Source organism: Lipotes vexillifer, unplaced genomic scaffold (assembly GCF_000442215.2).
Source record: "Lipotes vexillifer unplaced genomic scaffold, Lipotes_vexillifer_v1.1 scaffold242, whole genome shotgun sequence".
Taxonomy (NCBI): Eukaryota; Metazoa; Chordata; class Mammalia; order Artiodactyla; family Lipotidae; genus Lipotes; species Lipotes vexillifer.
The window spans coordinates 2,552,074-2,566,076 of NW_006771376.1; the positions used below are offsets into that span (position 1 = coordinate 2,552,074).

Below are 14,003 nucleotides of genomic sequence, written 5' to 3' on the forward strand. Positions count from 1 at the left end.
ACTCTTTCCAAAATGATCTACTTACTGCTCCAAAGAAACCAGCCCGAGCAAATGCCTCTTTCCTTGCTAACTGCATCACATGGTCCACTTTGCTGGTGTATTTCTCTATCTCAGTCATCTCTTTCCCAAAAGCTCGAACAGTTCTTATATTTCCAATACGTTCCTCAGCTAGCTGGGAGAAATAATACATATATTTCGAGGGAGGCAAAATTAAAATGTGGTTCTCATTTTTAAGATACTATCAATAGAAAGCTGCTCATGATACGCAACTAAGTCAAAAATAGATTACAAAGCAGAGTATATGACAAACAATCCTGTTTCTGGAAACAAATATATATCTATACATAGACACATCATATATATAGGTAGATAAAGAGATAAATGGGAAGGTAGGTAGCTACTAGATAAAGAAATATATTTTATGTAGTGAAAAAGATAGATGAAAAGGATAGACTCCAAAATGTTAATAATTCATTCTGAGAGCTAGAATTATGCATGTTATTTTTTCTCTTTATATTCTCAAAATTTTTGTTTCATAAATATGCATGGTTTTGTAACATGAAAATATAAGTTATTTTTAATTTTTAAAAAAGACAATACTGGATAGCATTACAAAGCTACCTTTATTAATTAATGAAGGACAGAATATCATCCAGAAACTATTTTCAGAATATAATTAGCTTTTTCGTCCTATAAGAAATAGTGACAGTAAGAAGTTCACACAATGTACAGTCAAGTGGGCTCAACGCTGAGGTGTGGGTACTAATCTAGTCTAGAAGGCAGAGTACTCTGTGTTGCTAAGATCCGGGGGGCTAATGCAAGGAAAAAAGAAGTAAGTTTTTGAAAAGCTTCAGCACACCCCTTGGGGTCTGCCCACCAATACCCCAGCTCTGAGTTCATTCAAGTGGAGACCACACCAGGGAGGGGCCTTTACCTGAGTGGCTTGTGCCAGGGAGTCCTGAGTGACTTTGGTCAGTTTCCGTAGGTATCGGCCATAAAGCACAGCAAGGATGGATATTGGAGGCACCACACTCAAAACAAAAGTGGCCAGATTAGGGGAGACAAAAAACTGTCAAAAACAAAAGCCAAAAGGTATCGTGTTACACAGAGTAGCAAGACATTCTCACTGCCCGCTCTAAGTGTGTGCGTGTGTTGAAATTAACAGGCAGGCTTAAAGGTGCTGTCTCAAAATTGTACATCCAGTTTTGGTAGAACTTTTCAAACATTTTCAATCTTCACAAAGCCCCATGAACATTCGGCCTGCCACACAGGAGTGACGTGACAGAGAGCTGCTGAAGCAAGGGTGGGGCTCTTTTACCCTCCACTGCTGCACTACCACTGGCACAACGCAGGACCAGGGCTGTGTAAATCAGGCCACGCTGTTCACCGACAGAGAAGGGGGGCAGGATGTGAGCAGAGGAAGGAGGCCGCCTTCTGCTCCACGCCGGCCAGACCACACCAGGAGCTCTGCATTCAGGTCCAGATCAAGGGCTCTGAACAACCTGAGCAACATCTCACTGAAATGACTCAGGTGGCGGCAAGACCAAAAACACCCACATCACATGACAGGGTTGAAAGAGGACTTGGCAGGGGGTGTAACAACCAAGTTAGAGCTGTTTCCGCGGCTCAGAGGACTGGAATCTCAGTCGGATGATCTAGACTCAACAAAAGGAGGAGTCTCCTAACAACTGGAGTTGCTCGAAGGGGAAGTAACACAGCGGGGTTTTCCCGTAGCCAACCCTGCAATTAGGTGATTGTATTTTAAATGGTACTAGCATCTCTTCGACAAATTATTAATTATAAAATAGTATCATCAGTACAAGGCTCTCCTAAAATGCTGAGGAAAAGCTGCAGACTGAAATGTAAAGTAAAGGACGAAGCACGCAATCATTCACTTATTTACTCATTGGTTGCCTAATGCCGTCATGCAGCGAACACTATTCTAGGCACCTGGGAGATAACTGACCCATGTGGAGCTTCATCCAAGGGAACAGCAAATGTGAGAGTCGGAGAGTAAACAGGTGAGAGAGAGAGAAACCACAGGGTCATGTGGTCTTGGAAGAGCAAGTACACAGAGGCCCTAAGGCAGCAATGAGCTTAGCACCTTGATCTATGGGACGACCCACCCTGAGCAAACAAGCAGACGCTGGGATGGCAGTGGCCACAGGACACATGCAGGGGCAGCGAGGCACCCAGGCAGGTCTCAGTACAGCCCAAGCAAGCCCTCTGCACGGGGGGCAGGAGTATCCCTCAGTGCCCCCCAGGCCCTGGGGACGGGCTCAGAACCCTCCCTCCCTGTGCTCCGGTTCCACACTTAGAAATAACCTTCTGAAGAATACCACAGGGTGCTGTCATGCAAGGAGCGCTGGAGTATCAGAACACACATCTTAATGGTGGGAGGAAGACCCCCAAACGTAAATTACCAAACTGGCAGTATGGTACAGACATCATTAGGTTCTTGGAAGCAGGCTTACCATAGTCGGGTCCAGGGAGCCCATGAGAAACAAAGCACACTTCTGTTCCTCCAGAGCTAAAGGCCAGGTCCCAGGGGATGCCCCCTTATGAGGCCCTGCTATGAGCTGAGTGTTTGTGTCCCCCCAAAATTCATATGCCTTAAGCCCCCATGGGGCTGGACTTGGAGATGGAGCCTCTAAGGAAGGAGTTAAGGTAAAATGAGGTTATAAGGGCGGGGGCCCTGATCTGATAGGATTCGGGTCCTTAAGAGAGGAGACACCAGGGAGTCAGCTCTCTCCCCACAAGCACAGAGGAAAGGACTTGTGAGCGGAGCACACTGTGAGAGCACGGCTGCCCACAAGCCAAGAGAAGAGGGCTCAGAATAAACCTACGTTGTCAGCACCTTGATCTGGGACTCCCAGACTCCAGAGCCACGGGAAATAAACTTCTGTTGTTTGAGCCCTCAGATGTGGTACTTTGCTATGCAGCTCAAGGTACTAAGGTTCCCTCCCTCCAATGAGCCACCTGCCCTACACTGGGACTCTCTTCACCTGCTACAAAAAGAGGTTCCCAGCTCTTCCTGAGCCCTGGACTATTAATATCTGGAAATGGTGCTTTAGTTCAGGAGGGCCCTTCTCCCAGAGTTTTGCGTCTCTCTTGGCTGGGCATACATAAGATTTCAAAGCTGTCTTCCATTCTGTATGTCAGATCTTACAGGCTCAACATATCCTTCTGCTCTGGACTGAATGCCCTGTGGAACACAGGACAGAAATCCAAGCTTTTCCACCTGTGAGAAAAGATCAGTCACCGTCCTCATTCTAGGGGTCTAGAACTGTGCTAAGATGACAGCCTCTCACAGCTACTGAGCACCTGAAATGTGGCCAGTGTGCTGGGGAACTAAATCTTACATTTTATTTAGTTTTAACTAAAATTTAAATTTAAAAACGGATACTCCATTTCTATTTAGTTATTGGTAAAGTTTTAAGTATATCTGGGAATTTGGGTATGTTAATATACTTTTTCAACCACAAATTTTATGAAATCTAAATACAGATCAGGTATTCCCAATGAAAATTTAGCATCCAGATTTAGATGTTCCGTAAGTATAAAATACACACTATATTTTGGGGGCTTCCCTGGTGGCGCAGTGGTTAAGAATCCGCCTGCCAATGCAGGGGACAAGAGTCCGAGCCCTGGTCTGGGAAGATCCCACATGCCGTGGAGCAGCTAAGCCCGTGTGCCACAACCACTGAGCCTGCGCTCTAGAGCCTGCGAGCCACAACTGCTGAGCCTGCGAGCCACAACTACTGAAGCCCGCATGCCTAGAGCCCATGCTCCGCAACAAGAGAAGCCACCGCCATGAGAAGCCCGTGCACCGCAACGAAGAGTAGCCCCCGCTCGCCGCAACTACCTGCACTAAGCAACTAAGACCCAAAACTAAATAAATAAATTTATAAAAGAAAACACACTATATTTTGAAATCTTAATATGAAAAAATAATTTGAAATATCTAACAATTTTTATATTAAACACATGTTGAGTTGATAATATTGTTTATATTAAGTAAAATTATTAAGATTAATCTCATCTCACCTTTTCGCTCTTTTTTTTTTTTTAATTTTTTTTGGCCACGCAACACAGCTTGTGAGATCTTAGTTCCAGTTCCCTGACCAGGGATTGAACCCGGGCCCACAGCAGTGAAAGCGCCGAGTCTTAACCACTGGACGGCCAGGTAATTCCCTCTTTTTGCTGTTTAAAACGTGGCTACTAGAAAATGTACACTGGCACACGTGGCCTGCACTACATTCCTACTGGGCAGCCGTGCAGGTCTGAAAAGACCACTGGTGTGAAGAAGGGAGCTGGGCTCAAGCCCCTAGCTAAAGAAGGGACACGGGCCTGGGTGGAGCGGGCTCCCCTAAGGGAGGGCAGAGCTGCCTGCGTGCAGGAGGGGACCTGCTTCTGATAGGAGGAGGAGAGGAAACGAGGCCTCCGTCCCATCCAGACGGCAGTGGCAGCTTCCTGCCTTTGGGGACAGAACTGACACCCCTCCTCTGACCCACGCTCAGGACCCGAGGGCCCTCCCACCACCTTCACACGTTTTTGGAAAACCCAGGCAACAAGGTAAGTTTTTCTAAACGCAACGGTCCGTTCTCCAGACAGGAAATCATGGCAGAGAAGTGAAGGCGCAGGTGCCACCAAGGAAGCAGCTGCTCCAGGTCCCCACGGCCTCTGCGACAGCGATGAGAACAGCTCAATGGAGCGCACCTCACGCCTGAGAAGAGGGCGCGGGCCGAGCCCCGGCCACAGGGCGCCCCGGCAGCCGGACCGACATACCATCATGCCAACGCCAATGGAAGCCTGGGCTCCGGCCCTGAGCCCGTCCGAGAGGTTCTCGGTCACCGACCGCCCCAGCAGGGCCGCGTCCGAGGACAGGCGGTTGATCAGCTCTCCGGTGCGCGTCTTGTCAAAGAAAGCGACCTCCTGCCTCAGAACCGAGGAAAAGAGCGAAGCTCTCAACCTGTTCACGATGCGCTGACCTGCAAGGTAAAGAGCAGTGGCGTCGGCTTGGACTCAGCCGCTAACACGCAGCCGCGCGGCCCGAGGTCGGCGCCTCTTCTGAGCCGCAGCCCCGGAGGCCTGTCTGCGCCGGCTCGGGTGCGGTGGGAGCCCGGGCGCACTGATCGGCACGCGCTGGTGACCAGCACCGATCTCCTCTCGGGGCCCACAGCCCGAGGATGCCGAGGACAGGATACAGCGGTAAACGGAATGTGACCAAGAGACTTTCGTAAAGTATAACTTACAGAGAAGTTTTACGACCTTAATTTCTCAAAAGCTAATTTTGCTTCTCCTTCGCAATCCTTTCCTGGATTTAACTTCGAATGGCAAGAACTGGTTACTTATCTACAGAGTGTTTCATCAGCTAAATGGCCAGCAACCGACTCGGAGTCGGGTGTCCCGGGCTCTAGCGTCACTGTGGTGTCACCGCCTACTAACAAGCAGGTCTCACAGTGACACCGACCACTATCGCCCGGCTCCGCCTGCAGGGGCGGCACAGCGCGGGGCATGTCCCGGCTTCTGCGGCCGCCTCACTCAAACCTCCCCGAAGGCACATAGGCGACTGCGCTCCAATTCACGGGAGAGGCAGGTTGAGCACAGAGCACATGATCTACAACAATCCCCAGCCCAGTGTTGGCCCTGCCCCCGCGCGGTGGAGGAAGAGAGGACAACATGGGGGCCGGAGCACAGGGAACCCACGAGATCCGCCCCACCCCCACCCTACGAGGCCCAGGAGGTGGGTTGTGGCACCTGACGTCTGCATGAGGTAGACGCGGACGGCGTTGGCCGCGGCACCGCACAGGAACACGCCGCCGAGCGCCAGGCAGAGGCGGGTCAGGCTGGAGCTGTAGTCCGCAGAGGGGTTTGTGTAAATGACGTCGATTATCTTCCCCAGGAAGAAGGGGGCGGACATGGTGATGACACTGGACACCGTCAGAAACCCAACTGCAGCTGGAAAACACAAGCAACTCTCCGGTTCATCGGTGCTTTGGCCAAGGGGCAGGGTGCTGAATTCATCACACTTCTTTCCCAAATAAACTTTTCAGGGCATGTGATCCTCTCAGATGCCGGGAGTCTCCTCCCTTTAGCTCCTGGACCCCTGACTAAAGGGAAGAACCGAGTAGTTTCTGGGGCCAGATCAGGCAGGATGGCTGTAAGGGCACTGATCGTCCCCAAGTACCCAGACAAGACGGCTTTTCCTTTACCCTGGTCTGCTGCTCTCTTCTTCCCCAGGAGTAACTGAGAGCTAACCACAAAAATCCGTTCTGGCCTCCCTCCCGAGATGATATTTTTCCTACATTCGTGCTATACACTGTTATTCCCTGGCATCTAACTGTATCTTAGCTTGAAGATCAAACTATGCAGGTAAAGCTCTTGATTATGTCTAATATTTCAAAACACTTGAACCTTTGGAAAGCAGTTATGGGCAGCCATTACACACGTGATACATTCCTTCTTAATATTATTGCTCTGGGAAATAAAGTACCAGCATATGAGCATGATAATAAAATATGTAAGAACACAACTGTTCACACTCCTTAAAAAAAAAAAAAGACACAGGGCACAGTATCTTTTCAGAAAAGAAAATATCGAGAAAATCCAATTAGGAACAACATGTATCAGATAAGAACATTCCTAATAAGAGGAATGCAAATTTACATTACAAAGATGTATCAGTTTTCATCTAATGACTGGCAAAGGTCAAAGAGTTTGAGAGCATGGTGTTGGTAAAGCTGTGGGGAAAGAAGCATTTACACTGTTAGTGGGTGTGCAAGCTGGTACAGTTGCAATGGCAGAGCGATGTGATCTTATCAGTTAAAACATAAATGCACATGCCCTTTCATCCACCAGTTCTATCTCTAAGATCCTAACTTACAGATACACTCCCATATGTGTATGCAAAAACTGTACACTCAAGGGTGTTCATTATGACATTGCTTATCCCAGCAAAAGATTCAAAATATCCTAAACGTTCATTAATGGAGAAAAGTTAAATCAATTATGGAGTATTTATTTTATAAATATTATGCAGTCGTTAAAAAGAACGAGGTGAGTCTATAGGAAGCGACATGAAGCCATCCACCAAGATACACTGTTAGTGAAAAAGGCCAGGACACAGATGTTAACGTCTGTGGCACTTTTTTGCTTATTGATTTTCAAGTTCATGAATGCACAGAATATCTCCAGGAGAGTAACAAGAAACAAGTAACAGAGATTCCTTCTGAAGAGTGGCATCAAGTGATTGGGGCAGGGCGCGTGCCACTGTGCACCTTCTGAGTTTGGTCCCGCTTGGGGCCCAGCTAGCTCCATCACTGGAGAATCAATGGTGAGAACCCCAAGTGGACACAATGTGGGTTGAGCCCTGGGGAATGGGCGCTCCCAACACCCTGCAAACAGCTTCTCTATCTGTGTCTTGCCTAATGCTCACACTTCAGTGAAAGGCTTTACTTTCACGAAACCTTAATAAAAAGAGTAGAGAATGAACTCAATGTGAACCGGTTGTTCAGTTGGCAAACAGAGCTCTAGGAGGAATGTGAGCCTGACTTAAGTCAGGAACATCGCACACACTCTCTCCCCTCCTGGGGGTCTTCTAATGGCCTCCCCTCAAGGAGGCCTGCTCTGCAGCCCTATCTGTTAATACAGACCCAAATACAGCAGCCTCACCCTCCATTCTCCTCCCAGCACTTCCCAACGCTTCACTTGTCTACTGTCTCTATCCAGTAGGATAAAAGCATTTCTGTCTGTTTTGTTCACTGTTATATTCCCACTGCCTACAGGGACAGGTATATAAGAAAAGCTCAATAAATATTTGTTGGATGAATGAACAAATAAACTGAACTTTGGCAAAGGAGGCATGAAAGCGTATCAGAGTTCGACAACAGCCTAAAGAGAATCGTAAGATCTGGTGGCTCAGGAAGTCCGTGTGTGGCAATGACTCCTTTACCAGAGCCAGAAAGCCCACGTGACTAGCTGAAAACCCCTTTATCACAACCGAACTGCATAACGTGAACCTGGCCAAGGGCCATTTCCTTCTGCTTTAAGACCCGGGGTCTTGTTTCAAATCGCTGTGTTCCTGATGACAGTGCTCAGAGGGACTGGAAGCCCGAAGGGTGTAGGAGGCAAGTGTAGCTCGGGTTCTGCAGGGCACGGTCATGGCAAACGGGCTGCTCCAGAAAGCAGTGGCCTGGCGAGCCGGGGGTTAACCCGAAAGGCCTGTTTCATCTGTCATCAGCAGCCAGCTTCTCTGGTCTGTTTCTTCCCTTTGGCAAATACTTCCGTAAGTGTAATGTATGCAGAGTGCCATCAAGGTCCATCTCTCCCTCCCGCCTCTAGTTTTCAAACTCAGAGTTACAACTCCAAAATAAGAACCTGTATATCATGAACACACACTAGTTCTTACACAGTAATGATAACGATTATAAACAGAAAGGAATTTGGCGGAATGAAAATTCGTTCCAGGATCTCCCCTCTTTTTCATTTTAATTAAAAAAACAAAAACAAAGAACGATTGACAGCTTGTCTTATTGCCATTTGCCTCTTTCTTCTACAAGTTGAATGTATACAAAAGTTAAATTTTTTTTCAGCGTTGGGTTAGCTGGATTCCTGTTAAATAAGGTTTTACTACATAGCACCATCTCGGACATTCACGAATCATGTAGATTTGCGCCACAACTATCATCTCTGATTCCTCCCCAAACCTGACAAGCCAAGTATACCATAATCCTTCTAGAAACTCTTCTCCACCTTTTCTCCATGGTTAAGCATCTTGCTTGTTCCTATCCTTGCTTGACGGGTCCCAGGCAACTGTCATCTGTCTCTTGACAGGTATCTTCAAGTATCTTTCCGTTACCCTCATTCTACTGCATCACAGCGTTCAAAGAATAAGAGGAATCTCCTCCAAAAGAAAGGGGATGGAAAACCTGAAACAGAGGCTGTTGGGAGAAGGGCTGTGGCCGGTAGACAGCTCCTGGATGGACAGGTCTGGGGGGCGGAGGAGGCTCTCAAGCATGTCTATCACCACTGGATACGGGACAGATCTTTTAATGACTCGTCTGCTCATTGTGCTGGGCAGGTGCAGCTACCCCCATGTCACTCAAGTACTAAGGCACCAACCACCCACCACTCTCTGAAGCATTTGATATGCACTCTCTCCAACAACGCTTTCATCACCCTCATTTTTGTTTCCAGAGAGGAAACTCAAGCACAGAGAGGTGAGGGAGCTTGCCCAAGGTCACCCAGGTCATACACTGAAGAACCACATTCTGAGACAAAGCTTGTCTTCTTCGTCTTCTCACATTCCAAGCCAAGAACACAGCGGGGAACTCGCCTGGGGGTGAGGGCAGCCAGGGAGCAGGAAGGCTGCAGGATAAAGCTGGAACAGGGACTCTGGTGCAGAGCAGTACTGAGAAATAAAGTGGAGGCATACTACGCTCCGCTCCGGGTTCTAAAGTAGAACAGGGACTCTGCAGCAAGGCAGGCCTAAAAGGGCCTCGGGCTGGGGAGTGAGACAGTCAGATTTGCATTTTACATGATCCACTCTGGCAGCAGGGTGAAAAGAAAGGACCTGAGGCTCCCCTGATCCAGGCGAGAGGGGAACTGGGGTGAAACGGGGAGGGGCAGAGGGGATACGGACGGTGACAAGGACTGCAGATATTTTTAAGAACTAGATTCTACAGGACCTGAGAATTTCAGATTTGGGAAGCATGTTGGGAAGGTCAGTTCTGAAGTTGGGACTGACAGGGTCAGTGCCCCAGCTCTGCCATCTAGCTGTTTGACCATGAGTGGGTCACTCAAACTCTCTGTGCCTCAGTTTCTTCATCTGTCAAATAGCAATAAAAAGAACCCCTCCCTCACAGAAATGTTGTGAGGAGAAATTACACACACAACACACACACACACACACACACACACACACGTAAAGCCTCTGGCCCAGTGCCCAGTATCTAGTAAACAGTAAGTATCCGCTATTATCTATATTACAGCTGTCACCGCAAGGTGTCAGGAATGACCCATGTCCCTGCCAGCAGCTCCACTCTCTGATGGGTGGGACAGAGGAGGAAAGGAGGTTTCTGTGTCTACAGGGAACAAAGGAGTAGAGGCCCGGTGCAGGTTGGAGGCTGAGGTGAAGGAGCCTGGCATCTAGCTAAGCTGGCCAGGGCAGGAGGTGAAGGGGGCTGACAGCCAGCAGCAAGCGGAGGGTGAGGAAGCCTCGCAGGCTCATGGAGTGACCTGAAGAACAAAGGTCTGGGCAAAGCCAGAGCATCGGGTGCTCCTGTCCAGCAGACACGCGACAGGCGCCACCCACAGAACTTAAAATCTTCCAGCTGCCACATTTAAAAGAAACTGGTAAAATTAATTTTAATACTGTATTTTATTTGATCCAATATATCCAAAATATTAATCAACATGCGATGAACATTAAAAAGTAAAGAAAGTTCACATTTTTTTTTCCATACTAAGTCCTTTCAAAATCTGGGGTGTATTTCCGTTTTGAATCAACTCCGACTAGCACGTTTCGCAGCACAGATACAGAATGTTCATGTTTTCTCTGCAACGTGGTACTTCCGTAGGGCTTTCTGGAGCAGTCTCCATTGCGGAGGTTCAGCCTCACTGTCCCACCAGTGCTGTCCTTGTCAGACCCTCTGTCCCCACTTGGGCTGCAGGAAACATGCTTCGCCCTCTCCTTGCTTACCGCACCCACTGGTTTCACCACTCTGTTCATTTTGGTCACGTCACGGTCTATCTCCATAAAATGTAACTACAAATGCAGCAAAAGCTCCTGGCGGGTGTCAGGTTCTGAGAACTGTCCTCTTCTCAAACCACACAGGCCCTTATCAGTGTTTAAGTGAACACCCTGGGGGTAGAGGGCTGGACGTGCACCTGCCACATCTGACCAGGGACCTGCCTGCAAACCGTGAACAAAACAAGCTCCCCTGCACCGGGCCCGCCGCACAGAGACCCTCCATCGGCATCTCACGGCCCCCTCCTAACTCCCAACCCCACGCACGGTACAGCCTGCCTCTAACTCCCTGAGAGCCCCAGCAGCCGCTTCTATCTGCCAGGCCCAGCAGGACGGCTCTGACCAGTTACCTCTTATCCCATCAGCCCACAGGGGCTCCGCAGTGAGCTCCTCCATCTTTTAAGACTCCTGTGACCAAGGTGATAAGACTCCTGTGACCAAGGTGATAAGAATTATCAGTGAAAAAAGACTGCAGAGCAACCTTGTAGGCCACAGCTGTTGGAAGATATCTGCACAGGGAGGAGGGGCCGCGGAAAGCATCGAGGACTGTGGTTCCTTTAGAAGAGAAATGGAAATGACTGTTCTCAGCAGATACCTATAAACATTTCAAATGGCGGACCCTGTTTTTAAAGTTTCTGACACAAATCACTTAAGATCAAAGTTTTCTGGTCACACAGTTAAGGCAGCATGCTCACCAAACTACTGAACACAGATGAAAACACTGTTATTCAAACGTACAGCTGAATTTTTGAAAAAGGATTTTTGTATTCCTTTTCCTAAAAATTAACAAATTAATTTTGGAATTCCTTCTCTTCAACTCAGCTTTTTTTGGCCTCTTGATTTAAAAGTACACACACACACACACACACACACACACACACACCCTTGCTCTTTATTTCCAGTTGCAAAGAGGTGTGCCGACTTCTGAGGCTGCTCTTACAACGACAAGTTACAAATTAATGGTGACCCCCTCAATGTTCTCTCAATCTTTCAAATGCCAACATCCAGAGGGGCTGCAATATATTACATATAATAACTTCTGAGGAAACCGTACATCCTAATAAGGAGCTTTCATCATATTAAATACAATAGGTATTTATTACCTGCTTAAAAGGTGGGAAAAAATTAACATACCAACCCCAGACTTACTTCCTCAAATTATACATTCACAATGATTCAATGCAGCAGATCTAAATAGCTCGCCTTCTTAAAATAAAAGGAGATACAGCTCTTCTCCTGTTTAAGGCTGTCTTCTCAGCATGCTAGCAGGCAGGACACGTGGGACCAGGCAGGAGGGTACAGGGATGGTGATCACGGGAGAAGCAGGGCTGGGCCACCCACTGTGGCCAGAATGTGTGGGTGCCACAGGGCCTGACACCTAAAAACCTTCTTGACATCTAAAATTTCAGAAACAAAACAAAACTGGATTTCCGTAAGGGAATGATGGACACACCCCTCAGTGCTCAGGGTTTCTAAACTCAGGCCTCCCTCTGGGCCTGGTCAGACTATCACTTATTCCTTCTTTGAAGGCCCCCTGAGCCCTGCTCTGTACCACACACACACAGGCTAAGGACTAGACACAGAAAGATGAGGCAGACACAGCCCCTTTCCCAAGCAGCTCACAGGCCAGTGAGAGTTCCTAGCCTCAAAATTTTCTTTTAACAGAGGAAAAAGGAAAAACACTTTATTTCCATCAAAATACACGCACAACCAACTGAGGGATGAGATAGTTCTCTTTATACCTCAGTAATACCAAGAAGCCCCCTAAACTGTAACAGTCAGTGAGAGGTACAAATGTTCCCACTCTACTGCCCTCCTCCATGGCACCAACCTGCCCTACATCACAAATAGCTCTCTAGGACTGTCCTTCCTAAAGCAATGGACTTGTAACAAAAAAAGGTGGGATTCTCTCCTCTTTCAAGCCTAAGAACCTCACAAGCCCTCTTTGCAAGCCCTCATCACATGTGCAGTTTTATCTCCAGTAACATATCTTTTCATCAATGTTTCTCCCCCACTAAGTTGCAAGCCCCAGCAGGAGCGGGAACCATGCTTCTTCCTGCTCATCAGTGGAACCCAAGGGCCTAGCACACAATGAGACTCAATATTTATTAAAGAAACGAAGACTTGGAGAAGTCTCAAAACCTTTGAGATCTTACAAGGCCCTTGCATTTAAACATTTCTCCATTCATGGCTAAAATGACAAGCTATACAAAAATCTGTTTATCTGGATTTTGTTCCTAAAAATATTCTTTTTTTTTTTTTTGCGGTACGCGGGCCTCTCACTGTTGTGGCCTCTCCCGTTGCGGAGCCCAGGCTCCGGACGCGCAGGCCCAGCGGCCATGGCTCACGGGCGCAGCTGCTCCGCGGCATGTGGGATCCTCCCGGACCGGGTCATGAACCCGTGTCCCCTGCATCAGCAGGCGGACTCTCAACCACTGCGCCACCAGGGAAGACCTAAAAATATTCATTTTGATTTCTTTTTAAAAATTACTTAATTATGATTTAGTTGGGTTATGAGTCACAGTTTCTCAACACTTCTGGAGTTTACAGATCACTGATCACGACCAGTGTTGACCCTTCTGATAAGAACTTAGTAACTTCCTGCCTACCACCCAGAAGACAAAAGCAGGGGACAAACCTGAAAAGTTTACACTGCTTTGCTTCACAGAGTAAAAATATTGTTGGCTGCTTAATAAACTTGCCTGAAGCACGCACATATGACAACACTGGTTTATTTGGGGCGAGGATTAATTTTACAAAGATACGGGGAAAAAACCCAGGTCATTCTGAGAACGCCAGCAAAGTAAAAACGGAACAGACCCGAAGACTGCAACACTGAGATGCTGCCCCACTTGTATAATATGTATCAAGATAAGAAAACAAACATTAGCTCTGGGAGCAGATTCCGGGCGGGCCTGCCGGCTCCACACCGCTACAGCAGGCGCGCTCTGTCCGCACTCCAGGTGGGGACGCCCAGGTAGGGGCACCCTGTGCTCCGCACCGTTTCCAGTGGCCCCGGGTCCCCCTGCCGCCACCGCAGTGCCCCTCTCGGCGGCCCCGGACCTCGCGTGTGTAAGGTCGCGGTGACCGAGGGGAGGGGACGGGGGCCCTACCTGCCAGCCTCCGGCGCTCGGGATGCGCCAGCCTTAGGAGCTTCTGGGCCTCCGAACGCCCGGCAGCCACGGGCCGCTGCAGCGGGTCGTGTCCGGGGGTCGCCGCGGCCGCAGGCAAGGCCGGCTCGCGCAGCCCAGCC

The 14,003-nt window shown here is 48.5% G+C and overlaps 1 protein-coding gene across 1 annotated transcript in view; it reads right to left on the reverse strand.

Moving 5' to 3' along the window:
* The window catches only part of ABCB10 (ATP binding cassette subfamily B member 10), a 57,799-nt gene that overhangs the window by 15,727 nt on the left and 28,069 nt on the right, over positions 1-14,003 (reverse strand). The window contains exons 2-6 of the mRNA XM_007446717.1: positions 13,864-13,939; positions 5,761-5,961; positions 4,789-4,991; positions 935-1,069; positions 26-172 (exon numbers count right to left, since the gene is read on the reverse strand). Coding sequence (XP_007446779.1) covers positions 26-172; positions 935-1,069; positions 4,789-4,991; positions 5,761-5,961; positions 13,864-13,939 — 762 coding nt within the window. The remainder of the gene's footprint in view (positions 1-25; positions 173-934; positions 1,070-4,788; positions 4,992-5,760; positions 5,962-13,863; positions 13,940-14,003) is intronic.